Source organism: Panthera uncia, assembly GCF_023721935.1.
Source record: "Panthera uncia isolate 11264 chromosome B3 unlocalized genomic scaffold, Puncia_PCG_1.0 HiC_scaffold_2, whole genome shotgun sequence".
Classification (NCBI taxonomy): Eukaryota; Metazoa; Chordata; class Mammalia; order Carnivora; family Felidae; genus Panthera; species Panthera uncia.
The window spans coordinates 301,304-328,645 of record NW_026057583.1 but is presented as its reverse complement, the minus strand read 5'-3'; the positions used below and the strand labels follow the sequence as shown (position 1 = coordinate 328,645).

General features: G+C 38.9%; 1 protein-coding gene across 4 annotated transcripts in view; it reads right to left on the bottom strand.

Annotated features, from left to right (window-relative positions):
* FANCI (FA complementation group I) overlaps positions 1-27,342 on the bottom strand; it is a 102,734-nt gene that overhangs the window by 44,043 nt on the left and 31,349 nt on the right. For all 4 annotated transcript variants that reach the window (XM_049614260.1, XM_049614261.1, XM_049614263.1 and 1 more), the window contains exons 4-14: positions 19,768-19,898; positions 19,203-19,359; positions 19,065-19,122; positions 17,640-17,681; positions 16,734-16,857; positions 15,965-16,050; positions 13,635-13,761; positions 8,471-8,563; positions 7,711-7,847; positions 1,737-1,917; positions 21-108 (exon numbers count right to left, since the gene is read on the bottom strand). In XM_049614260.1, the coding sequence (XP_049470217.1) occupies positions 21-108; positions 1,737-1,917; positions 7,711-7,847; positions 8,471-8,563; positions 13,635-13,761; positions 15,965-16,050; positions 16,734-16,857; positions 17,640-17,681; positions 19,065-19,122; positions 19,203-19,359; positions 19,768-19,898 (1,224 nt within the window). The remainder of the gene's footprint in view (positions 1-20; positions 109-1,736; positions 1,918-7,710; positions 7,848-8,470; positions 8,564-13,634; positions 13,762-15,964; positions 16,051-16,733; positions 16,858-17,639; positions 17,682-19,064; positions 19,123-19,202; positions 19,360-19,767; positions 19,899-27,342) is intronic.

Here is a 27,342-nt window from a genome sequence, read left to right as displayed (position 1 = left end):
ACCTTCTCACAGCTCAATACCTAAGAAATGACTGATGGGAGAGGATGCTCTGGTCACAACCCTGTTGAAGACTTGCTCGAGAATTTCTTGTCTGATCATCTCATGGATCTAAAAAGAACAGGCAATAAAATATTCCATGGTGACCTCCAGCTTACAGTTGTATCAATTCATGTTAGGCAGTATGAAAAACAGTCTGGATAGAAGTATAACATGACTTTATTTCAAAACTGTTTATTTATGAGAGAGAGAGACAGAGAGACGGAGCATGACTGGGGGAGGGGCAGAGAGAGGAGGAGACAGAACCCAAAGCAGGCTCGAGGCTGTGAGCTGCCAGCACAGAGCCTGACAAGGGACTCGAACTCATGAACTGTTGATACCATGACCTGAACCGAAGTCGGACGCTTAACCGACTGAGCCACCCAGGCACCCCATGACTGTTTATTTCAAAGACAGATATACTGTCAATCATCTGGAAAGATAGGATCACTCAATTCTAGCCTCACTCTGTGCTCAGGTGACTCATTAGCAGGGCAAACTACCATGTTTATTAACCTAAAAGAGAGCTCACATGAAAGTATTGCCACGTGTTCAGTTCAGCATCAAACAGAACTAATTCTACTTAGGTATCCATTACATGCTAATACCCATATTTCTGACAGTATGCATGACTTATTTTAAAATTTAAAAGCCAATGAAAATTTCTGGAAATCTCAAAAATCTTCACCAAACCCTTCCTTGGTTTCTGGAAGGACAGTAGTCACCTTAAAAAAGAACTGTTTTCAATTTTCATTCAAATTCTTACATGAACTTGATTACTTCCAGGGACAGACTAATTTCTTTCAGACATCAAACTAACAACAGATTATTAGTAAATTATATTTTCTATAGATGCCTTGACAAAGCCAACATCTGTGTAAAACCAAAGGGAACCTCACTAGTTTTAAAAAACATTAATTTAAAAACAATATTGGGGTGTACGGGTAGCTCGGCTGGTTAAGCATCCAACTTTTGATTTCGGCTCAGGTCATGATCTCACAGTTTGTGAGTTCGAGACCTGCACTGGGATCTATGCTGACAGTGTGGAGCCTGCTTGGGATTCTCTCTTTTCCTCTCCCCGTCTCCCGCTGTGTGCTCACGCTGTCTCTCTCTCTCTCTCTCAAATAAACTTTAAAAAACATAAAAACAAAAAAATATTAAAATCTTTTATTCTTTTAATCAGATTACTATTAAGAAGGGTCATTTATATCATCTAACACACAACTCTCAAGGACTACTGTATGCATTCACTTCATTATTCTGGATCAGAACCCTAGATTTACATTTAAATTAGCCCCCAAATAACATTTCCAACAGACACTTTTGGCGTGTAGCTACATCAATTCAATGTCAAGAAGATGATGTAGAGCAATCATTAGCAAAGTTGTTTAGCCTCATAATCTAGCTTTTGTTTTAGCTGAAAGGAAATGAATTTTTAAAAGATGTTTCAGAAATTAAGATTGAGATGATCATTGTCATATGGTAATGAATTAAAAAATAGAACTATTCTGAGTTCTTCAAAAACAGTGAACCAAAAAACATGGTTCTTCAAGGTGCATGTTCTACAGTGACCTGAAAGATTTCTTGTATAAGATAAGAGCATCCAAAGAAGCTCCCAAACAGAAAATGATACAGGCAAACACCATGCCCCATTTATAATTTCATAGAATTAGGAAATGGCTGCCAAACTAGGGTCTCACCTTAAAAGTTTCCAACAGGATATCAGCTCCCAGTTTACAAGCATGCTGGGTTGGTTTTTTAGAAAGACATGAGCTGGTTTCAATAGCTTTTCCATCAAGAATCTTCTTTGGCCCATATGAATCCATTAAAATGAAGCCAAGTTCTACCAGGCCCTGAGTAACATGATCCCAACTATGAACACTGCAAGAAAACAAAGCTTAGTTTAAAAAAAAAAAAAAAAAAAAAAAAAAAAAAAAAAAAACAACTTAGGAAGATACTTTACCTTTATATTCATTGTCATGTTTACACATTTCCTAAACTTGACCTGAATCATCAACACTATTCACATGAACCTTTTCTTCTCATGCATCCTTATGTCAGAATTCTGAATTCCTGGATGTACAGTGTTTCCACTAACAGAACACTGGGAAAATCCAAAAACTACAGAATATTCAAAAACATACAGACAAAACTGGAATATCTCAGTGTACTGACCATTATACGTTTCCATTCAAGATTTCGTAACTGGAAGTTAATTGTTGCTTCTTCTACTTCTCCTATGACACTAACAACACTTTAAAAAAATTTTTTTTAATGTTTATTTATTTTTGAGAGAGACTGAGCATGAGCAGAGGAGGCGCAGAAAGAGAGAGGGAGACACAGAATCCAAGGCAGACTCCAGGCTCCAAGCTGTCAGCACAGAGTCCAGTGTGGGGCTCGAACCCAAGAACCATGAGATCATGACCGAGCTAATGTCAGAAGCTAACCAACTGAGCCACCCAGGCACTCCAACACTAACAACACTTATATTCTATACATGCTTATAGATTTTCTCTATAGTAGAGACCATCTTGTAGTCCTATTTTTAATCATACAGCCTGGCATAAAACTTGCATTTAGAAGGCACACAGTAAATATTTATAGCAGGGATATTTGCGTTCATATTTATACATTCATATATTTATATCATATTCATCTTATAGTATGAATCAATGCACGATCTGATTTCAAAAGCATGAGCTAAAACTACAAATAACCTTTTGCATAGCAACAGAATCCTTGGTCATTTTATACCATTTAATGTTACCCACTCTAGTGGAAACGATATGCTTATATTAACATTTCTATCATTATATCTACCTGCTAAACAGCTGCAAATTATAATACAGCATTAAAGAATAAAGGAGACAGTCGTGAACAGATTCTCATAACATTTTGACAGACTTTAATAATATTCACTCTGGAGATCTGGGATCAAGATAACGGACTGAGCACATGCTCCAGGCTTCTCACCCCAAGTACCTACAAATGATAGAGAAGATACACACACCTGTGTGCATATGCCTAAATACAGTGCATATATACAACCCATAACAATGTGGAAAAACAAGAGGCATTTTTGACGGACTAAAAATTATAAAGAATCCTTAAAAAAAAATAAAATAAAATAAAGAATCCTTAAAAAGTCAAAGAAATGTAAGGGCGCCTGGACGCCTCAGTTGGTTAAGCATCCAACTCTTGATCTCAGCTCAGGTCTTAATCTCAGGGTCGTGACATCAAGTCCCATGTTGGGCTCCCCTCTGGGCAGGGAGCCTATTTAAAAAAAGAAAAGTGAAAAGTAATCTAACACGAGAATGAAAGATGAAGCCACTGACCACAGAGTGCAAAATGAAGGGGTGGCTCCAAAAGCAGATACCAAGGGCAGATATGCCAGGCACTGGCAGGAACTCTGGGGCAACTTCTGTGACGACTGGCTGGAATCCCCCCACACGATCAGCTGGGTACACAGCATCCTTCCCTGTACCTTCTTCCCCAACAGCTCACCATACGCCCCCAGTTTATGCCAAGAAGTGAGCAACACTGAGCCTGTTGAGAGGTGGAATCTCTGAGTGGAGGAGCTTTGGCCTAAGAGGCAGAGCAGCACTGAGAGTACGGCAACATGCTGCAGAATCAGGGAGGCTAAGTCCTGGCACCCCCTACCTCTATCCTTACATCAGAGGTAAGTTGTATTAAACAAACATGGCATTCTCAGACAAATCAGGAACTCCAAAAGTAATAATGAGACGACCAATAATCACCACATGTAAGAAAAAAATACCACCTTGAAAGAAAAGTATCAAACTCAATGAAGAGAACTAACAACTGAGGTAAAAGGAACCAACAGAAGGAGATTTTAAAAGTCTAAAAAATATCCTTAATAAGAATATTACAGCATGAAACAAAAAAACACTTATGAAAAATGAACCAATTGTCAATTTTAGAAATGAAAAACATGACTGCTGGAGTGTAAAATTCAGCAGTTAAACCTAAGAGTAAAATAAACAGAGCTGAAGAACAAATTAATGAAATAAGAGAACTAAGGGATTTTTGTAGAATTTCACATAAAAAGATAAAAATATGAAAAACTTCAAAGAAAAATTAAGAGACATGGCACACAGATCAAGAAATCCTACAGCTGGGGTGCCTGGGTGGCTCAGTTGTTTAAGTGTCTGACTTTGGCTCAGGTCATGATCTCACGGCTCATGTGTTCAAGCCCTGCGTCCAGCTCTGAGCTGACAGCTCAGAGACTGGAGCCTGCTTTGGATTCTGTGTCTCCCTCTCTCTCTGCCCCTTCCCTGCTTGTGCTCTCTTTCTTAAAAATACATTAAAAAAAAAAAAAATTCCTATAGCTAATAGAAGAGAATGGAGATAAAGAGAGGGATCAATCAAAGAAAATAAGAAAAACAGAGTTTAAGAAAGACATGAATCCTTATAAGTGAAAGGGCATACCAAGTATCAAGCAGGAAAGAATTTATCTACTTAATTTTTTTAATGTTTATGAGAGAAAGAGCATGAGCGGGAACGGGGCAGAGAGAGAGGGAGACACAGAATCCAAAACAGTCTCCAGGCTCTGAGCTGTCAGCACAGAGCCCGATGTGGGGCCCGAACCCACAAATCGTGAGATCATGACCTGAGCTGAAGTCAAATACTCCACCGACTGAGCCACCCAGGCACCCCAAGCAGGAATGAATTTAAAAAGGAACTTATATAAATTGTGTTAAATTTCAGAATACCAAAAATAGAAATGAAGTCTTAAAAATTCCCATCAAGAAAATAACAAATTATCTACAATAGTACAAAGAATCAGATAACCATCAAACTTTCATTAGTAATTCTAGATGCAAAAAGACAACGAAAAATGATTGTAAACTTAGAAGTCAAACTATTGTTCAGATCCAAGGGCAAATTGAGACATTTTCAGATATGACAAGACTCAGATTACTATCCTTTATCTTTTTAAAAATTTATTTATTTATTTATTGAGAAAGAGGGGGAGAGCAGAGAGAGAGGGAGACAGAATCCTAAGCAGGGTCAGTGCAGAGCCCGATGCACAGCCCGAACTCAAGCACCATGAGCCTGTCACTTAACTGACTGAGCCACTCAGGTGCCCTAAAAGTTTACAAACCGTATCAGAAAGGATTAATTCAAAAATTATATACTTATGGCATATTTCCAAGAGAAAAATATGAGACTCAAAAGAGAGGGAAACAAAGAAACCAAATTTACTATGATGCCTAAGTAAGTGCTTATTAATAATAATCTTGGGGCGCCTGGGTGGCTCAGTCGGTTAAGTGGCCGACTTCGGCTCAGGTCATGATCTCGCGGTCCGTGGGTTCGAGCCCCACGTTGGGCTCTGTGCTGACAGCTCAGAGCCTGGAGCCTGTTTCGGATTCTGTGTCTCCCTCTCTCTGACCCTCCCCTGTTCATGCTCTGTCTCTCCCTGTCTCAAAAATAAATAAAACGTTAAAAAAAAAAAATTAAAAAAAAAAAATCTTAACAAGAAGGAAGTGGAGAAACAATGTGTGCATTGAGGTTCTCATTTCGGAGAAAGCAGATTACCGTCCATTTGCTACAAAATATCTGTGACATAAAAGATTTCATACATGATTGTTAAACAGGGGAGTAAATATAATCTGGAAGTTGTACTGGTTCATATGTGATTTTTTTCCTAGTACACTAACGTTTTGCACCTTTAAGTATCTGCAAGTAAACACAAAATATATCAACAGAGCTGAACACAGCAAACCATGGAGGAATACAGGACTGTTCATGATGCCCCTTACCCTGTTTTCTTCCTCTTGGCTTAGGCCACTGCAAATTGGTATCTGTGAAGTGTTTATTGTATGGTTCTTCCCAGTATTTGTGCATCTGGTTCTGGTATCCAGAATTTAGCCTCAATACTCCCCTTACTGTGCCTTTCCAGGTTACTGCAACTTGTTTAAGTGAAAATCCCATATTTACTGTAGCAGAAGTTTTAAGTTAAGAATATATTGGGGAAAAAAGGAATTTATCAAATGTCATTCTTTTCTATGGCTGAGTAATATTCTTGTGTGTGTGTGTGTGTATCACATCTTTTTTATCCATTCATCTATCATTGGACACGAGTTGCTTTCATATCTTGGCTACAGAGAAGTAGATAAAGAGAATTAAGAGGAACTTCAAGTTGTAAGTCACAGAGATGAAAAGAACAGCATAGGGAATAATCAAAATATTTTAATAATGCTGTATGATAATAGAAGATGAATATATTTATCACGGTGAGCACTGAGCAACGTACAGAATTGTCAAATCAGTGTAACACTGCGTGTTGATTATACTTCAAAAAAGAAAAGAATACATTGGATTTTTTAACTAGACTTATGCTGATCATTTTACAATACATACAAACATTGAATCATTATGTTATACATCTGAAATATGTTATCTGTCAATTATATCTCAATTAAAAAAAATCAGTGCTCTAATTAGAATGTCATTTTATTTTTTTTATTTTTTATTTTTTTGAATGTCAAATACATTTTAAGTCTAGTCGCCTTATTTTCCCCACAGGTACTATCATTTTTAAAGTGTTAATTTTTAAAAAGAGATTTTTTTAGGAATACACTGTTATAACAGATATGCCAAAAATCAACGCTAACCAAATACAATAGCACCAAAATGTGCTAAATGGAGTCCAGAAATTTAATCCTATACCATATAAAATTATTTACAGGTTAATTAACTGACTGGAGCAAGTATGTGTAAATAACCAGCTGGTTATTCTAAGGAGTCTACTAATATTCTCCAAATGCCTCCTCACTCAGGTTTGGTCCTACCTGGTGGTAACTGCCCACTCCACCCTAACTATAGATGGAGATGCTTCCAGGTCCTATGGCTGGGACTCCCAGGAGGGCAGCTTTCCAGGAATTTCCTGGCTAGCTAATATGCCTGTTATCTTTAGCCCAACTTGAAGAGACTGGGTTGGGAAAATATAGGAGATACAACCATAAACCTCAGGAAAAAAGAATAACCAGAAACAGAGAAGATAAAGAAGCTTTAAAGTTTATCAATGGGTAAACCACCCAGAAACAATGGATTCTAGCCTGAAATTTGCCTTATGTGCCAACCTCATGAAAATTCAATCTAAATCAGAATTCCCAGATGTGGAATGAGATCTACCTCAAATTATGACTTAACTCATAAAGCTTTAAAACTTATTTAATCCACAAAGCAAATATGACACAGTAAAGATTGTTACAACAGCTAATGTAGATCTTGAACTTAAAATAACATCCAGCATACCAGTCTTTTCAGTTTGATTTAAAATGGATTTATCTAAAACTGCTAATTCAATTCCATCCATCAGCCTCAAACTTCAACCGTTAAATAAAACTTTTAATATTTTTTTTACTCACCTAAAAAGCCAATGAAGATTCAGGCCAAGAAAGAATTGCACCCACTTCAGTTCTGTATTCTTGTTATCAAGGAGGCCAAGAAATCAAGCCTTAGGATTTAAGGATTTTTTGATATAGGAACAGCTCTCTTGACCAATTAATTTTAAGGGATTTACCCTTGATATGTGGAGTCAATAGTTGTAGTCCTCAATTTTCTCTGGTGGGCCACAAGTGTATCAGACTTCATCTTTTAACACCAAATACCTTACGAACCTACTGGGGTTTGGCTTCATGAACTCACCTATTCTTCACCACTTCCAAGATCAAGGTTGAAACACAAGACCTATGAGGGACTAGATTCTGAAGAAATTTTGAGCCTTGGAGAAGCTGAAGATCCTTAAAGCTTTTTATAATTGAAGCTTTTAAAAGGTCAAACACCTAATGTAATGAAAAAAATAGCAAAATGAAGAAAAAATGATAGCTCATGCTATAGAATCTGTTCACGCTCACTGCCATACACTCATTTCCCTAAAATAACTGTTTCACTAAATGAGTAGGATACAAAAATTAGGACTTTCAATGGGAACTTGAGACAAGCATTCCTTAGGAGAGAAAAAGGGCTAAAATCAATACTAATACTACCCACAACCAGGGAACACAGATGAAAAAAAAAAAGGGTAAAGGATTTTATATTTTCGTCCCTGCCAACTAGCCTGTTCTCATTAATTTCAACTCCATCAAGGACAATTTCTTAGAAAGCTACAATATAATAAAACTGGTACAATATAATAATAAAAAAAAATACTAAACTTCCTACTGTTGTCACTTAAGGGACTGTGTGATAGGTTTCCACTCTTATTCCCACCTCACCATCTGGCTTACCACACCACAGGAGATAAAGATATGAACGCATTATCTGAAGAAGTCTTCAGGTAGCCCCCAGAAAACAGCACAGGCCCACATGTCTTATAGAGGAATTTGCTGCTAGCAGAATAGGCTAAAGAAGGGCTCTGTTACTCCTCATCAAATACAAAAGGAACCAAAAAGTCATCAATAAATACCTGTTCCTCAAATCTTTGTATTCTTGTTATAGAGAGCAGGAGGGCAATGCTGAAGGGACATGTATTATTACTGAAATCTCCTTGCTGTCCTGTCTATAAAGAAAACAAAAAAGAGTCATTATTTATAGTAATCTTAAAAGTATAACATAACCTATTGAAAACAATCTTTAAATGGATCAGAAACCTGTGATCAGAAACCTAGGACCTAAAACTACAGAACTTAAAAAACAAACAGTATCAGAAAATCTTTAAAACCTTGGATTAGGTGAAGATTATTTAAAAAAGCATAATTTTTATCGGAAAAAAGGGATAAACTGGACCTCATAAAAATTCAAAACTTTTATGCTTCAAAAGATACCATTAAGATAAGTAAAAGACAAGCCACAAACTGGGAAAAACACTTGCTAATTATACACATGGTAAAGGACTTCTACCCAGAATATATAAAGAATTCTTAAAATAAGACATGTGATCAAAAACTGACAAAAGACTTGAATAGACATTTCCCCAAAGAAGATAACAAAAACAGCTAATAAGCACATTGAAGAAATGTTCGATTGTCATTAGTCATTAAGGAATTGCAAAGCAAAACTTCAGCGAGACACTGTTTCATACATACTGGAATAACGAAAATAAAAAAGACAACAAATGGTGAGGATGTGAAGAAACAAGAACCCTCATATAGTGCTGGAGGGAATGTAAAATGATATAGGCACTTTGGTAGTTTCTTAAAAATGTGAACATAAATTTATCACACAGCACAGAAATTCCACTTATAGGTATCTATCCAAGAGAATGAAAACATATGTCTTCACAAAGACCTGCATGTGAATTTCATAACAGCGTTATTCATAATAGCCAAAAAGTGGCTATTCAAGTAGAAGTGGAAACAATATGAAGTGGAAAACAATTCAAATATCCATCAACTGATGAACAGCTAAACAAACTGATATACGTATACAACGGAGTAACTATTCAATAATAAAAAGGAATGAAACACTGACAGAGGCTACAACATAGATGAACCTTGAAAACATTATGCTAAATGAAAGAAACCGTACACAAAAGATCATATATTGTATGATTCCATTTGTATGAATTGTCTAGAAAAGGTAAATCTGTGGAGACAGTAGATTAGTGGTTGCCTGAGCCTGGGGTTGGGAATGTGAATTAACTAAAAAAGTGTGAGGGTGCTCTCTCGCGTGCTCTCTCTCTCAAAAATAAACATTAAAAAATATTTTTAGAAAGGAGGCAGAGGGTGCCTGGGTGGCTCAGTAGGTTAAGGGTTGAATTCGGCTCAGGTCATGATATCACAGCATGAGTTCGAGCCCCATGTCAGACTCTGTGCTGACAGCTCAGAGCCTGGAGCCTGCTTCGGATTCGGTGTCTCCCTCTCTCTCTGCCCTTCCCCCACTCAAAAGTAAATAAACATTTAAAAAAATTTTTTTTTAAATGTTTATTTATTTTTGAGACAGAGAGAGACAGAGCATGAATGGGGGAGGGTCAGAGAGAGGGAGACACCGAATCTGAAGCAGGCTCCAGGCTCCGAGCTGTCAGCACAGAGCCCCATGCGGAGCTCGAACCCACGGACCGTGAGATCATGACCTGAGCCGAAGTCGGATGCTTACCCGACTGAGCCACCCAGGCGCCCCCCCCCCCAAATTTTTTTTAATAAAAATGGGCGTGAGGGATTTTACAGGGTCATAAAAATGTTCTAAAACCGGATTATGGTGATGGTTGCACAACTAGGTAAACTTATGAAAAATTACTGAATTGTAAACTTAAAGTGGATGAATTTTATGTAAACTATACTGAGTTTAAAAAATAGTTCTTTGAGGCCTAAAAGAAATAATACCCAAAAGACAAAAGAGAAAATATAAAATCAAAGATAAAACAGAAAACCAACAAAAATAAAACAGTGAAAAGATGAAGAAATACAAAACTGGTTCTTTGATAGAAATCAATTAATATAGTAAGATAAACCTGAACAAAAAGAAGAGTGAACACATACAGATGAGATAGAAGAACTTGAAAGTCTAGCTCCACATTACAGTCTTTAAATATCCTTTCCTACAAAAGGGATCCACAGCTCCTTGGAGAAATGCCTGATACCCATATGGATGGCACAAACAAAGCACAAGGCGAGCCTTGGTAGGCAGTGCTCAGAGTCACGTCAGGACGACACGTGACACATAAGCCAACCTGAAGGATCTAACTGGCCAAATATGGGTCATTTTGAGTAATGAATAATGAATATATTGAATTAAAAATATTTAATTCACCCACTAAGGGTGCACAACATTCAAAAAATACAGAGGTCGGGGCACCTGGGTGACTCAGTCGGTTAAGCATCTGACTTTTGATCTCAGGGTCATGAGGTAAAGCCTCACAAAGGGCACCACGCTGGGCGCCTACTTAAAAAATAATAATATATAAAACAAAAAAATATATACAAATAAACAAAGGAGGGGGGGAGGCTTTTCTGACGGAAGAAAGCCAGTTAATAATGTAGAGGAAATGACAGAATTTTTTGTATTTTAGGGGTGCCTGGGTGACTCAGTTGGTTAAGCGTCCAACTTTGGTTCAGGTCATGGTCTTGCATTTCATGAGTCTGAGTCCCACTTTAGGCTCTGCAGTGACAGCGCAAAGCCTGCTTCGGATCCTCTGTCTCCCTCTCTCTGCCTCTCCTTGCACACGTGCTCCCTCTCAAAAATAAATATTTAAAAAAAAAACCATAAACAAAAAACGTAAAAAAATTTTAAAAATGTTTTAATTCTACCATTTTGCAACTCCCAGTATAATTACTAATTAAGGCCAAGAATCATCAGTAGATGGGAAAACGAAAACCACTGGTGAAAGGCTACTGAGGATTTTCACACCATCTCAAGTTATGAGCCCACAGATTACTTTCTAATTACAAAAGGAAACATATATCTTTGCAAATGAAGAAAACTGATGGTTCTTGTCTTAACCAAATGACTTAGCATCACCACTAGGAAGACAGCCTAATATCATGAGCCTTCTGCTATTTTGACACCACAGAACAGTTGGCAAACTACAGCCTGCGGGCCAAATCTAGCTCACTGCCCATTTCCGTATAGCCCTTGAACGAAGACTGACTTTTACATTTTTAAATTGTTGAGGGGAAAAAAAAAAAACAAGGAAAGAATATTTCATGACACATGAAAATTAAATTTCAAATGTCGGGCCCATACAGTTTCATTAGAACACAGCCACACATTCATTTTTGTCTCTCTTGTTACAACAGTAGCACTGAGTAGTGGTAACAGAGACGATATGGCCTATAAAGTCTAAAATAAAATACTACTGGCCCTTTACACAAAGTTTACTGACCTCCTACAAGAGGAACTATACAACATCACTTATGAAATAGTCCTGCCAAAAATGTTGAGAATCTCATCATGAGGAAACTATAGGACAAATCCAACAATGCGAGACACAAGACAATTGGGCTGGATGCTTGAAATAATTCAATTGAAAGATACTAATCCTATTCTTTCCTTTTAATGTTTATTTATCTTAGAGAAACAGAGAGGGCAGGGGGGAGAGGAAGACAGAGTCTGAAGCAGGCTCCAGGCTCTGAGCTGTCAGCACAGAGCCCAACACGGGGCTCAAACTCACAAACCGTGAGATATGGCCTGAGGTGAAGTCAGACTTCCAACCGACTAAGCCACCCAGATGCCCCAATACTAATCCTTATTCTTAGGAAACACATGTGGAAGTATTCAGGCACTAAATAGGACTTCTACTTTTAAATGATTCAGAAAAATAATATATGTCAGAGAGATAAGGTAAATGTGGCAAAATATTTAAAAACTGGTGAATCTAGAGTTGCCAGGGTGGCTCAGTCAGTTAAGTGTCTGACTCTTGATTTTGGTTCAGGTCATAAACTCGCAGTTTGTGAGATCAAGCCCCACATGGGGCTCTTTACGGATAGCATGCAGCCTGCCTGGGATTCTCTCTCTCTCTCTGCCCCTCCCTCTGCTTGCACACTCTCTCTCTCAAAATAAGTAAACATTAAAAAAAAAAACAAAACCCAGCTGAACCCAAGTGAAGGGTATATAGGTGCTCATTGTGCTACAGCGTTTCAACTTTTCTGTGGGTTAAAATTTTCAAAATAAAATGGAGGAAAAAATAGGTCCTTTATCTGTATATTACTTTTCTTTCAAAAGAGCTCAAAACACCTCTAATTATTATCTTATTACTTCATAATTATTTAATGACAAATGACTTAGTTTCACAAAATCCCATAAAATACACTACTAGAAAGAGGCAATATCCCAATTCTTAAATGGGGAAGCAGAGGTCAAGGTTGAAGCTCACAAAAGACAATGATAGAGTTAGGATTAAACGTTAAGTTTCCTGCTGAACAGTATTTTTTTCTTTTTCCTTATTTTTTTGAGAGGGGGAGCAAGTGAGCAAGCAGCAGAGAGACAGAATCCCATGGCGGGGGTGGGGGGGGGGGGAGGGAGAGAGAGACAGAGAGACAGAGAGAGACAGAGAGAGACAGAGAGAGAGAGAGAGAGAGAGAGAGAGAGAGAGAGAGAGAAGCAGGGCTTGAGCTCACCCAATGTGGGGCTCGAACTCCCAAACAGTGAGGTCATAATCTGAGGTGAAGTCAGATGCTTAACTGACTGACCCACCCAGGCATCGCTTTTTTTTTTCTTTTTCAAACATTAGAATATTTAAGGTTTGGATTTAAAATGGAACTTGCTTAAGAATGTGATGACATCAGGGGCACCTGGGTGGCTCAGTTGGTTAAGCGGCCGACTTCAGCTCGGGTCATGATCTCGCGGTCCGTGAGTTCGAGCCCCACGTCGGGCTCTGTGCTGACAGCTCAGAGCCTGGAGCCTGTTTCAGATTCTGTGTCTCCCTCTCTCTGACCCTCCCCTGTTCATGTTCTGTCTCTCTCTGTCTCAAAAATAAATAAACATTAAAAAAAAAATCAAAAAAAAAAAAAAAAAGAATGTGATGACATCATATATTTTCTACTTTCAAAGTAAAAGGCATCCTCTAGATTAAGGATCATTCTACAATGCTTCCACTTTTTCCCTGTCATTAACTAGCTTGAATTAAGTGGCTTGAATTCAAACACCCGGTTTCAAAAAGAGATCCCTGGATCACCTGAAGAGTTTAGGGCTACCTTGAAGTGTTTCAGGAGTTCTCTGCCTAGTTCACAGTCCAATTTGATGGCAAACACAATATGTAGAATAACGGTGCCTTCCACATGACGAAGTTCACCTGCTGGCACAGTAACACGATCCAACAGCCTAAAAGATTCAACAGAAAGGTATGAGGTACGGTTTGAACAAGAGACAATCATGCACATCCTCAGATGAATAAGTAGACCCAACTCAAGCCGAACCTGTACCATCACTGGAGGCAGGCAGTTAAGTATAAATTCTACCGCCTCGTTCCTTGCCCCTTTGTAACACAACTTCCTGAAAGAACTGTCTATTGTCATTAATTCCACTCTTTACCATTTCCCAGTTAAATCTAATTCAATTAGGCTTCTGTCCCCTCCCTACCCACTCCCCTCAATGCCATTTGACTATTTTTTTTTTAATTTTTTTAATGTTTCTTACTTTTGAGAGAGAGAGGGAGCATGAGCAGGAGAGGGGCAGAGACAGAGGGAGACACAGAATCCAAAGCAGGTTCCAGGTTCTGAACTGTCAGCACAGAGCCCGACGTAGGGCTTGAACCCATAAACCCTGAGATCATGACCTGAGCCAAAGTCGGATGTTCAACTGACTAAGCCACCTAGGTGTCCCCCCATTTGACTATTCTTGCAAGGCTTACAAATGACCTCTATGTTGCCAAAACCAATAATCAAGTCCCATCTTAACAGCTCAGCAGATATGATACAAATAACCACTTCTTTCTTGAAACACTCTTCTCCTCTGGGCCATTGTCACTGAACTCTTCCCCCCAATTTTTTTTTTTTTTTTTTTTTTTTGCTGGCTCACCTCCCTTTAAGTGGTGGAATGCCTCTGAGCTCAGTCTTGTGTTTCTTTCTTCACAATTTCCCTAAGGAACCCCATCCAGTCCCATGGTTTTAGTTCTTTCCCAGTCTCTTATCTCCAGTCCTGACCTCTCCCTAGAACTCCAGACTGTCTACTCAATATCTCCATATGGGATGCTAATATACATCTCAAACTTAACATGGTTAGGACGTGCGGGCGATCTGTCTGCGACATCTGTCACCCCATCGATCGCCAGGGTTGATTCGGCTGATCTGGCTGGCTAGGCGGGTGTCCCTTTCCTCCCTCACCGCTCCATGTGCATCCCTCCCGAAGCTGTGTGCTCTGTCAAAGAGGATGAGCTTCCCCGATAGAGGACTGTTCTTCGGTCAAGGGTATACGAGTAGCTGCGCTCCCCTGCTAGAACCTCCAGACAAGCTCTCAAACTTCACATGGTTAAAACTGAGCTTATTTTGTGCAACACCTGCTTTTCTGTCAGTCTTTCCTAACTCAGTGTATAAGACCATCTTTAGAAACACCTGGCTGGCTCAGTCAGAACACACAGCTCTTGATCTCAGGGTCATGAGTTCTAGCCCCACAGTGGGCATTGAGCCTACCTAAAATTAAAAAAAGAGAGACAAGAAAGAAAAGACCATCTTCTTACCAATTGTGCAAGCCAAATAACAAAAGTTACCCTAGAGTAGTAGAAGCAGTAGGCTGCAACAGGATTAACAGCATGAGCTCTGTGTCCAGACTGCCTGGACAGAAATTCCAGCTCCGTTTTATAGCTATGTTGGAATAGTCCTTCATTTCCCCGTGCCTCAGTTTACACATGCATGAAGCTGAGGCAAATAGGGTTGTTGTGAGGTTTAAAGTGCTTAGAACACCTGACACAGGGTAAGCACTCTACAAATGTCTGCTTTAAAAAAAAAACAAAAAAAACAAAACCCTCTTTTTCAAAATGCCATGCTGCATCCTGCATTTGTACTCACTAGTCACTATCCCACTAAAAATGTTCTTTTCCCTGATCTGCATATCGTGGCTCTTCTCATCCAAGATTCGGTTAAAATAACACCCTCTCCAAGAGGTTTTCCTTGACCACTGAACCTAAAATAGCTACCCTGTCACTATCAGACCATCTATTTAAATTATCTGCATAGCACCTTCTAATATTTTTCTTATTTATTTTCTGTTCTCTTCTCACAGTATTTAAACTCCTTGAGGAGCAGGGACCTTGTCTGACTGGTTCATCACTGTAGTCCCAGGGCCGTACAGCTCCCGGTACAGAGCACTTTATAAACAGTTTATACTTGCAACTTACAGAATAATTACCACTATTCTCCTGGAAAAGCTACAAATGAAAGCGTAGAAGAGCTGCTCAGCAGCTGAAAGAGGGCCAGGGAAGTTCTCTGCTGAGGTGAAGGCAGGGACTGAGAGGTTAAGTAACAATGAAGTAAAACACATAAGAAGATGCCTTGCAAAAATTATTTTATTTCAATATTATATTACTCACTCATCACCACTCTGTTCCTCATTGTGCTGCTTATCTAGCTCATTGAAGAAAGTTATGATTCCTTCCAAAGCCTTCTTTCTGTTTCCCTGGAAAAAAAAAAAAGTACAAAATTAGGTAAGGTCTCCCTATAAAGGCCAAGATCACCAAGCTGAACTTAAAATACTTTTTCAGCTTAGAGTATTCTCGAGTATGAATTTAAACAGAGAAATGACAACCTCAAGTCACAGTTAGCATTTACAGAACATTTTTTCATGTTGAAATTGGGTTTGAGGGGCGCCTGGGTGGCTCAGTCAGTTAAGCATCCGACTTCATTTCCGGTCATGATCTCACAGCCTGTGAGTTTGTGCTGACAGCTCAGAGCCAGGAGCCTGTTTTGGATTCTGTGTCTCCCTCTCTCTCTGCCCCTCCCCTACTCTGTCTCTCTCTCAAAAATAAACATTAAAAAATTAAAAAAAAAAAAAATCAGGTTTGAAACAGCTGATGTTATTAGATGATGGTATTAGACTTCAGTTAAGGGACCACTAGTCCACCCTTCGTGAGATTTTTACCCCCTTTACTACTACACACACATACCAAATGTGGTAGTACAAGAATAACAGGTGTTTTCCTTGGCTGAAGAGCCTGACCCTTTTATCAATCATATCATCATACATGAAATGAAGGCATCTATGCCCTAGTATGTAAACCAGGAGTATGAGTAAACTGAATGCTCTTAACTGATCATCCCACTAGAGTTTAAAAAGAAAAAAAAATACTTTTTTATGTGTACCTTTGAGGAGAAAACCAGAAGCTGATAGACCAAAGGTGGTATTTCTTGAAGATTCAACTTGGAGAACATCCTCAACACTTTTTCCGTCACAAATTCCACCTCTTCTGCAGCCAAAGGGACATCCCTGTGGATCAAAGACTCTGAAGGCCAAAGCTATGGCCTTATTTGGGAGATTAGAATATCATATTAGAATTAGAATATTGTAACTGCCCTTTGGTTTTTCTGTAACAGAGAACCTTAAAGGGAACCAAAAACCTTACATAAGGGAAGTTATCTCAGAAAAAAAAAAAAAAAAATCAGGGTCGCCTGGGTGGCTCAGCCAGCTGAGTGTCTGATTTCTTGATTTTTGGCTCAGGTCATGATTTCATGGTTTGTGAGTTCAAGTCCCACGTCGGGCTCTGCACTGACAGCATGGATGGATCCTGCTTGGGATTCTCTTTTTTTCTCTCTCTCTCACTGCCCCTCCCCTGCCTGCTCGCACACTCTCTCTCAAAATAAATAAAATATTAAGAGAAGAAAATCACAGTTTTTGTTTTTTTTGAGAGAGACAGAGTGAGAGCTGGGGAGAAGGGCAGAAGGAGAGAGAATCTTAAGCAGGCTCCACACTCACTGCAGAGCCTGACGTGGGGCTCAATCCCACAACCCTGGGATCGTCAATGACCTGAGCCAAAATCAAGAGTCGGATGCTCAACTGACTGAGCTACCCAGGTGCCTCCAAAAATATTTTAAATAAGCAATTAAAGGGAGAAAAATTAGAGGAGGAAAAAATCCTATAACAGAAAACAAAACAAAGTTACCATTACTCTTATTCAGGGGAAAGTGGTGCTTGAACTTGCTAAATTTCAATTTCTAGCAGGCCAAGTTCACACAGCAGGGCAGGCATAAAGAGGAAATAAAGATGCTTACTTGAACATAGAAGTGAGCTGGATTACATACTGCCGATCCCATCTGGTTAAAGAAAATGACAAAGAATATGAAAGTTTATCTCATCTTCACTTATTTGCATATTCCTTTGTAAAATTAATGAGGGAAAAATCAAGGCCATTTCTAGTTTGATTTGGTACCACTGGGAAATAAGATCAAAGAATCAATAAAATAACAGCTTTTAACCTATAAGACTGGCAAAATCAAAGTCTGATGACATTCAATGCTGGGAAGATTTGGGGAAACAAATGGTCTCCACGTACGATTTTAGAGAGCGTACACTGATAGAACCCTTCTGGGAAGATAAGCTGGCAATACTTATCAAGTTTAAAAATGCACATAAGTACAGACCCACCCAAATTAGTATTAGAAATCTATCCCAAGTACATACTTATAAAAGGTCACCTAGATATATAAGGATGTTCATTGCAAACACCTTTTATAATAGCAAAAAACCAAAAAACCATGTATTATTTATTAGAAAAACAATATTCTTAACAATTGGAGACTAGCCAAATACAACAGAATAGTATGGAACTATTAAAAGGGATGACGTAGAGTCGTATATTCTGACATGAACAGATGCAGTAAATGAAAAATGCAAGGTATATTATGATGTATATTGAATAAACTCTAGTGTAATTAAAATCAAATAAACATACAGGCACACATGTGCTGATACATACTTAAAATCATGTATACTTTAGGGATCTTATGTAAGGAACCATAAAAGCTGTTATTTCTGATTTAGATAATCTTGGGTGTTCGCTTCTGTTTCTTTTCAATGTACCCACACATAATCATTGTATTACATAACTCTGTATTCTCTATATGGTAAGGATTTTTCAATTTGATGGTTTTATAGATTTTACTTCTAATGGGTCTAAATTTCATGGAGTAGCTCTACCTTAGCTTACACAGGTTACTTACCATAACTTAAATTTTTCTATTATAGTATGTTTAAGTTGGTCACAAATTTCTGTGGTGAACATGTCTATGTATGAGAATTTTCTTATTATGTTGGAGTCTTTCCTTAGGGTGGATTCCCCTATTTCTGGCTTAAAGGTACAACATCATTATGTATCCCACTCACTCAAAAAAGCATAAAAGATATAGCAGAAGGGTGACCTCTCAGCCTTAAGGACCTTGGGACTCCAAGTAATGCTAGAAGACAACACTGCTCTGTTAAGACGAAGAGTCAAATAAACTATATGTAGTTTAGAACAGAAAATATAGTAACTAATCTCTCAAAAATTCATTGCAAACTAAATGGTTTTACAGTGGTACATTATAAGCAAAAACACAGACTAAAAACTTAGTGATAAAAATTCCTGACATCAACAGTAATCCTTTTTTTGGCCACATGCATGTCTGAGAAAGTGCTACACATTAATGAGAAAGACTCACCTGCCAGAACACAGGGTGTTAATCAGTTGCTTCTTACATTCTTCCCCACTTAGTTCACCTAGAAATGAAAAATATACTGAGATAAATTTGATTAAGTGACTACAGAAAAGGCCATTAAAATTGGGAAAAAAAAATTACCTTTTCCATAAGCCACATTTTCCTTTTTGGCAGCAAGGGTAGTGAGAATAATGGGTAATAACTCCAAAGATTTTCCATTCTTTAGCCTGCCCTCCTTGATAACACTAACAAACTCACTGGCTAATTCAACCAGTAATGATCCTGGAAAATTGTGAACCTAAAAATTCATGCGACAAAGAAAATGTTAAGCAGAAATCTAAATGTTTGGTCTCTCCAAGAAATAAAGTCTTTTGCTGAATAGAACTGGCACTGAAACCCAGAACTGGTCTTATAAGGGACCCAGGAAATCATTCTGCTCTGGTACAAAACTTTTGATCATAAAAGATTTCAAAGGTCAGAATCCTCCATCAGTTCTCCAATGTTTTCAAATACACCAACTCTTCAAAGATATCAGATGTCCACCATATCAGAAATTAACGTAAACATGGGTTTATGGACCATCCATCAACTTCTGTTTTTTAATAGTTCTTATTCGTAAGTAGGAACTATGCTAGGTTTGGCACATTGAAGTTTCCCTTCCCTCAACAAATTACAACTCCCCCCTCCTCCAAATTTGCCCTCTTACCTCCACCATTAGTAATCCTAAAATCTCAGATGCTACTTCTTTCTGCAAATCCCCTGACTCCACCAACTGGATTGAGCGAACGTATATCTTAAGCCTCCTAAGAGCTCCAGCTTCCTCAGAGCAGGGGGAACCTTATTGTTTTAAATGAACAGTACAGAAACAAAGAAAGAAGAAAGTTGAAGGGCAAACAGGAAAAACAGCACTATAGTTTAATAAAGAAGCAGAATTATCAATTTACTGATTACCATTGTGTTTAGAGCAGCAATATTTAAGAGCTTTACAAAAGTATTTAATTTAGGTGGATGACTGAAATGTCATCTTTTCTTCTTCCACCTATGTCATTGATTTTTAAAATAAGTTCATAGTGCAGAAAGAGAAATACCTTCTAAGATATCTTAGAGCCTTTTTTGGGCCCAGTAACCCAAATTAAATGTCTTTAACATATTCCACTTTAAAACATCATTACTGAGGGGCGCCTGGGTGGCTGAGGCAGTTGAGCATCTGACTTCAGCTAAGGTCACGATCTCGAGGTCTGTGGGTTCAACCCCCGCATCGGGCTCTGTGCTGACAGCTCAGAGCCTGGAGCCTGCTTTGGATTCTGTGTCTCCCTCTCTCTATGCCCCTCCCCCACTCATGCCCGGTCTCTCTGTCAAAAATAAATAAACATTAAAAAAATTTTTTTTTAAATCACTGAATAATGTCAGTGGGAATGGCAGAAAAATAAAGACCTCAGAAATCCTTTCCTCCATAAAAGCAGTAAAAACACTGATAAAAATAGTGAAAATCAACTTGTTCACAACTCTGAAAATTAATCAAAGGCTTGCAAAAATCCAGGGAGTGTTTACTTAAGAAAAACAGCTGAATCTCAGTAAGTACAAGGAGTTTTGTGGTATTTTAACATGCCCTCAACTCCCATAGCACCCCCCCCCCCCCCCCCGCAAGCTCAGGTAGTCTTTAAAACCAATAGCCCCACAGTCATGGTGAAAGCCGAAAGCCAACAGCCTAGCAGCCCCTGGAGGGGACAGAATATGGTTGAAACACCTCCAAAGCCCAATTCCCAGATAAGAACTGTCATTTGACCAGTCTGGCTGTTCCCTAGAAATTTTCATTACCAAGCTTTGTCTTTTTTTTTGAAAGTAAACTCTACCTGCTACATGGGGCTTGAACTCATGACCCCAAGATCAAAAGTCACATGCCCTACTGACTGAGCCAGCTACCTACCCCAAGGCTTGTCTTTATTTGACCTTTGAACTCATTCAGTGCAAACAGCCATTTTTACCCAGGACATCTGTCTAAATCAGTTGCAACTGATTACTATTTTAGATGCTTTGAGGCAGCAATAAAAGTTAGGCAAGCAAGAAGCTGACCAAAAAACTTAAAAGGAAATCCTGGAGAATATGCGCATAGGGGGCTTTGAAACATTCTGATGTATCCCAAGGAATCTAGTAAGCCATGCAAATACACAGGGAGTGTACATGGCAAAGGACCCAAAAAGACCTTAAATTCTCCCCTCTGGCTGACTGTAAGGCTCTGCACAAGTAGAAAGACTAAACAGGAGTTATAAAACACCTGAGCTCTGAAGGTGTACCTCCAACATCACAGGGCTCCTCAGCAAAGGCTGGGAAACTCAACGGTTCCAGGTATTTAAGGAAATCTTTGCCCAATCAATCATTAGCTAACTGCAAAGCTAACCAAAAAGACTTCAGTGGCCATACCCAACAGTGCCCATACACAACAAACAATTAATATTTTGTATTAATTCAGAGGAGCCACCATGAAGACAAAAGGAATATCAGAACAGCAAAAACATCTGGAAGAGGAGAGTGGTATCTCATTTCCAGAGTTCCCACAAAATATCACTTAAAATGTCCCAAGAGTATGGCCCATATCCAGGAAAAAAGAGAATCAATTAAAAACTGTCCCTGAGAGAGCCTAGATATTAGATTACTAGACAAAGATTTTAAATCAGCAGGTCAGGCACCTGGGTGGCTCAGTCAGTTGAGTGTCTCTTGATTTTGGCTCAGGTCATGAATCCAGGGTCATGGGAATGAGCCCTATGTCAGGCTCCTCCCTGAGTGTGGAGTCTGCTTAGGATTCTCTCTCCCTCCCTCTCTCTCTGCTCTCCCCCCTGCCTCTCTCCCCTGCTTGAGCACTCTTGGACTTAAAAAAAAGTTTTAAGTTTTTAAAAAAATGTTTTTAAAGTTTTTTTTGAGAGACAGCAAGAAAGGGAAGGGCAGAGAGAGAAGGGGAGAGAGAGAGAATTCCACGTAGGCTCCACACCATCAGCACAGATCCCAACATGAGGCTCAAACTCACAAACTGTGAGATCACGACCCAAGCCGAAATCAAGAGTCAGACACTTAAACGACTGAGCCACCCAGATGTCCCCAGAAAAGGATTTTAAATCAGCTGTTTCCAATATGTTCAAAGAAAAGGAAACCATACCTAAAGAGCTAAAGGAAAATATTAAGAACAATGTCTCGCCAAATACTGAGTATCAAAAAAGAGACGGAAACTGTAAATAAGTAAATAAAAATTCTGAAATTGAAAAGTACAATAATTGAGCTGAAAAATCCACAATAAGGTCTCAGCAGATCTGACCAGGTAGAGGAAAGAATCAGAGAACTTAAAAATAGGACAACTGAGGGGGCACCTGGGTAGCTCAGTCAGTTGAGTGTCTGACTTCAGCTCAAGTCATGATCTCACAGTCTGTGAGTTCGAGCCCCGCATTGGGCTCTGTGCTGTCAGTTCAGAACCTGGAGCCTTCTTCGGATTCTGTCTCCTCTCTCTGCCCCTCCCACTCACACTCTGTCTCTCAAAATATGAATAAACGTTAAAAAAAAATTGTTTTTAATTGGGCAACTGAGATTATCCAGTCTGAAGGACAGAAAGAAAAAGAAGAAAAATGAACACAGCCTCAGAGACCTGTGGGATATCATGAGTGCTAACACAAGACATGATCAAAGTCCCAAAAGAAAGACAGAAAGGGCTGAAGAGAAGAAATAATAGCCCAAAACTTCCCAATTTTAACAAAGACTAATTTACACATTTACGCAGCTCAATAAATTCCAATAGGATAAACCCGAGAGAACCACAGGTAGACATCCCATAACAAACAGCTGAAATCAAAGACTCTTCCTCATAAGAAAGGCCATCTGTGGAAAACCCATAACAATCATACCCAACTACTAAAGATTGAAAGAATTTCCATAAAACATTAAAAATACAAGGATGTCCACTTTTGCCACTTCTATTCAACACAGTATTAGAATTCCAGAATAGTTAATGTATTTAGGGACACTGAAACGGAACACTTAGAAAAAAAACAGCGAAGACAAAGAGAGAATCTTGAAAAAGCAACAAAAGAGAAGCAAGTCGTCTGGAAGAGTATTCAATATAATTAACACCTGGTTTCTTATCAAAAAACCAACCCTCCAACCACCCCCCCCTCCCCTGCAACACTGAAAGGCAGAAAGAAAAAGGATAAGGGCACCTGGGCAGCTCAGTAGGTTAAGCATCCCACTTTGGCTCAGGTCATGATCTCGCGCTTTGTGAATTCCAGCCCCACGTCGGGCTCTGTGCTGACAGCTCAGACCCTGGAGCCTGCTCCGGATTCTGTCTCTCCTTCTCTGTCTGCCCTCCCCTACTCAAGCTCTGTCACTCTCTCTCAAAAAGATAAACATTGGGGCGCCTGGGTGGCTCAGTCGGTTAAGCGTCCGACTTTGGCTCAGGTCACGATCTCACGGTCCGTGAGTTCGAGCCCCGCGTCGGGCTCTGGGCTGATGGCTCAGAGCCTGGAGCCTGCTTCGGATTCTGTGTCTCCCTCTCTCTCTGCCCCTCCCCCGTTCATGCTCTGTCTCTCTCTGTCTCAAAAATAAATAAACGTTAAAAAAAAAAAATATTAAAAAAAAAGAAAAGATAAACATTAAAAAAAAAAATTAAAAAAAAAAGGGAAATGGGATAACACAGTCGAACTGCTGAAAGGGCTGTCCAACATTTCTACAACCAGAAAAGCCACCCTTCAAAAACGAAGGAGAAATTAAGAATTCCCAGATTAAAAAAAAGAGAGAACTTGCTGCCACAAGACTTGCTCAATGCTAAAGGGAATCCTTTAGGTTGAGATGAAGGACACTAGACAGTGACTTAAATCCATGAGATAGCACCAGTAAAGGTAACTACATAAGAAAATACAAAAGTAGTAGTAATTACTTTTTCTCCTGATTTATAAGACTTGTAGAAAGCAATAAATAGAAATCAGTGTTGATTGGGGTGCCAGAGTGGCTCAGTCGGTTGAATGTCTGAATCTTGATTTTGGCTCAGGTCATGATCCCAGGGTCATGGGATCAAGCCCCATATCAGGCTGCTTGCTGAGGGTGGAGTCTGAGTTTCCCTCTCTCTCTCTCCGTCTCTCCCCCCTGCTCATGCGTGCTCTCTCTAAAAACAAACAGGGGTGTCTGGGTGGCTCGGTCAGTTAAGCATCTGACTTTGGCTCAGGTCATGATCTCATCACTGTTCATGGGTTCGAGCTCTGCATCAGGCAGGTTCTGCGACAGCTCAGAGCGTGGAGCCTGCTTCAGATTCTGTGTCTCCCTCTCTCTGTCCCTCCTTGCCTCTCAAAATTGAATAAATGTAAAAAAAAAAAAAAAAAAAATTTAAACTTAAAAAAATTTTTGTTGATGGGCAGAAATATGTAAAGATTAGTTTGTATGACAGTAACAACACAGAGGAGGGAGAAAAAAGAAGCTATATAGAAAGCAAAGTGCTGTAAACTATTAAAACTAAGCTGGTATTAATCTGAACTAGACTGTTATAAATTAAGACATTAGCTATAATCTTCAGGGCAACCACTAAGAATGTAACTCAAAAACATAATAAAAAAGATGACAAAGGAATTAAAATGGTACACTAGAAATTATCTATTTAACACAAGACACATAAAGTTAAAAAAAGACCTAAAACAAAGAAAACAAACAGCAAAATAGCAGATGTAAACCCTACCTTATCAGTAACTACAGAAAAGGGATCAGACATTCTAATCAAAAGACAAAGATTGGCAGAATAAATTTTTTTTTAATTTTTATTTATTTATTTTGAGACAGAGACGAGACGAGACGAGACGAGAAAGAAGAGAGAGAGAATGACTGAGGGAGGGTCTGAGAGAGAGGGAGACACAGAATGCAAAGCAGACTCCAGGCTCTGAGTTGTTAGCACACAGTCCAACGCGGGACTCGAACGTATAAACTGTGAGATCATGACCTGAGCTGAAGTCAAAAGCTCAACCGACTGAGCCACTCAGGAGCCCCTGGCAGAATAAATTTTTAAAAATTCATTTATATACTGTCAACCAGAAACACAATTTAGACTCAAAAGACACATAGTTTGAAAGTTAAAGAATGGATGGAAAAAGATATACCATGCAAATAGTAACCAAAAACTTGGATTGGCTATACAAATATTAGGAAAAAAAGACTTTTAAGGGGCACCTGGCTGGCTCACTTGGTTGAAGAATCATCTGATCTTGATTTCAGCTCCAGTCATGATGTCACAGTTTGTGAGATCAAGCCCTGTGTCCGGCTCTGCACTGACAGATTCTCTGACGGACTGATTCTCTTTCCCTCTCTCTCTCTGCCCCTCCCCCACTCACACTCTCTCACTCTCAAAATAAATACCTCAAAAATATCTCAAAAAATATATACACCATGCAAACAGTAACCAGAAACTTAGATTGGCCATACAAATATTAGTAAAAAAACACTTGGGGCGCCTAGGTGGCTCAGTCGGTTAAGCGTCCAACTCTTGATTTTGGCTCAGGTCGTGATCTCAAGAACCTCGGGGATTAAGCCCTACATCTAGTACTGTGCTGATGGCACAGAGCCTGCTTGGGACTCACTCTCTTTCCCTCTCTCTCTCTGCCTCTCCCACGCATAAGCACACTCACTCTGTCTCTCAAAATAAAAAAAAAAAAAATTAAAGAAAAAAAGACTTTAAGGGGCACCTTAAAGCCACCTGGGTGGCTCAGTTGGTTAATGAGTTGTCCAACTCTTGATTTTGGGTCAGGTCATGATCTCGCGATTTGTGAGATCGAGCCCCGGTCCAGCTCTGCTGACAGATTCACTGATGGACTGATTCTCTCTCTCCCTCTCCCCCACTTGCACTGTCTCTCAAAATAAATAAATAAACTTAAAAAAAACACACTTTAAGGGAAAGACCATTACTGGAGACAAAGGAAATTTTATAATGATGAAAGGGTCAATCCATCATCAAGATACATACAATTATAAATATATAAGCATCTAACAAAAGAACTCCCAAAATATACAATGGAAAAACCAAAACAACTGAAGGGAGAAATGGATAATTCAACAAATGAAAACTTCAATACCCTACTTTCAATAATGGATAGAACAATTAGAAGATAATCAAGGAAATAGACATAAACACACTAAATCTGACATCCATAGAACGCTACGTCCAACAACAAAAGACACAATTTTCTCAAGTGCACGTAGAACATTCTCCAGGATAAACAACATATCAGGCCATAAAAAAAATTCTGAGTAATTTAAAAGGACTGTAATCATACCATTTATGATCTGTGATGACAGTGGAATGAAACTAGAAATCAATTAACAGAAGGAAATCTAAGAAATTCACACATATATGAAAATTAACACAGTCATAAATACCAATGTGTCAAATGAATAAACACAAGAAGTTAGAAAGTACCTTGAGATGAAAGAAAACAAAAACACAGCATTCCAAAAGTTATGGAAAGCAGATAAAACAGTGCTTAGAGGAAAATCTATAGTTGTAAATGCCTTTATTAAAAAAAGAACAACAACAAAAAAGATCTCAAATCAATAACCTAATCTTCCACCATTAGAAACTACAAAAAGAGCAAACTAAACCTAAAGCAAGTGAAAAGAATATAAGAGGAAAATCAGACCTAAATGAAATAAGGTATAGAGGAATAGAGGAACACAGAAAAATCAAGGAAACCATTATCTTTTTCTTTGAAAAGAACAAAAAAAAATGGAAAAATCTTGAGTGACCAAGGAAAAAAGGAGAAGGTTCAAGTTATTAAATCAGCAATGAAAGAGGAGTGCTACTACCGATCTTACAGAAACAAAAAGGATTATAAGGAAATACTATAAAATTAGAGAACTTAGATGAAATGGATAAATTGCTAGACAGACACAAACCAGCAAAATTAATTCAATGAAATACAGAAAATCTCAACAGACCTATAATGAGATTGAATTAGCAGCCAAAACACTTCCCACAAAGAAAAGCCCAGAACCGGATGGCTTCAATGGTGAATTCACCAAATGTTTAAAGAATTAACTCCGGGGCGTCTGGGTGGCGCAGTCGGTTAAGCGTCCGACTTCAGCCAGGTCACGTTCTCGCGGTCCGTGAGTTCGAGCCCCGCGTCGGGCTCTGGGCTGATGGCTCGGAGCCTGGAGCCTGTTTCCGATTCTGTGTCTCCCTCTCTCTCTGCCCCTCCCCCGTTCATACTCTGTCTCTCTCTGTCCCAAAAATAAATAAAAAACGTTGAAAAAAAAATTAAAAAAAAAA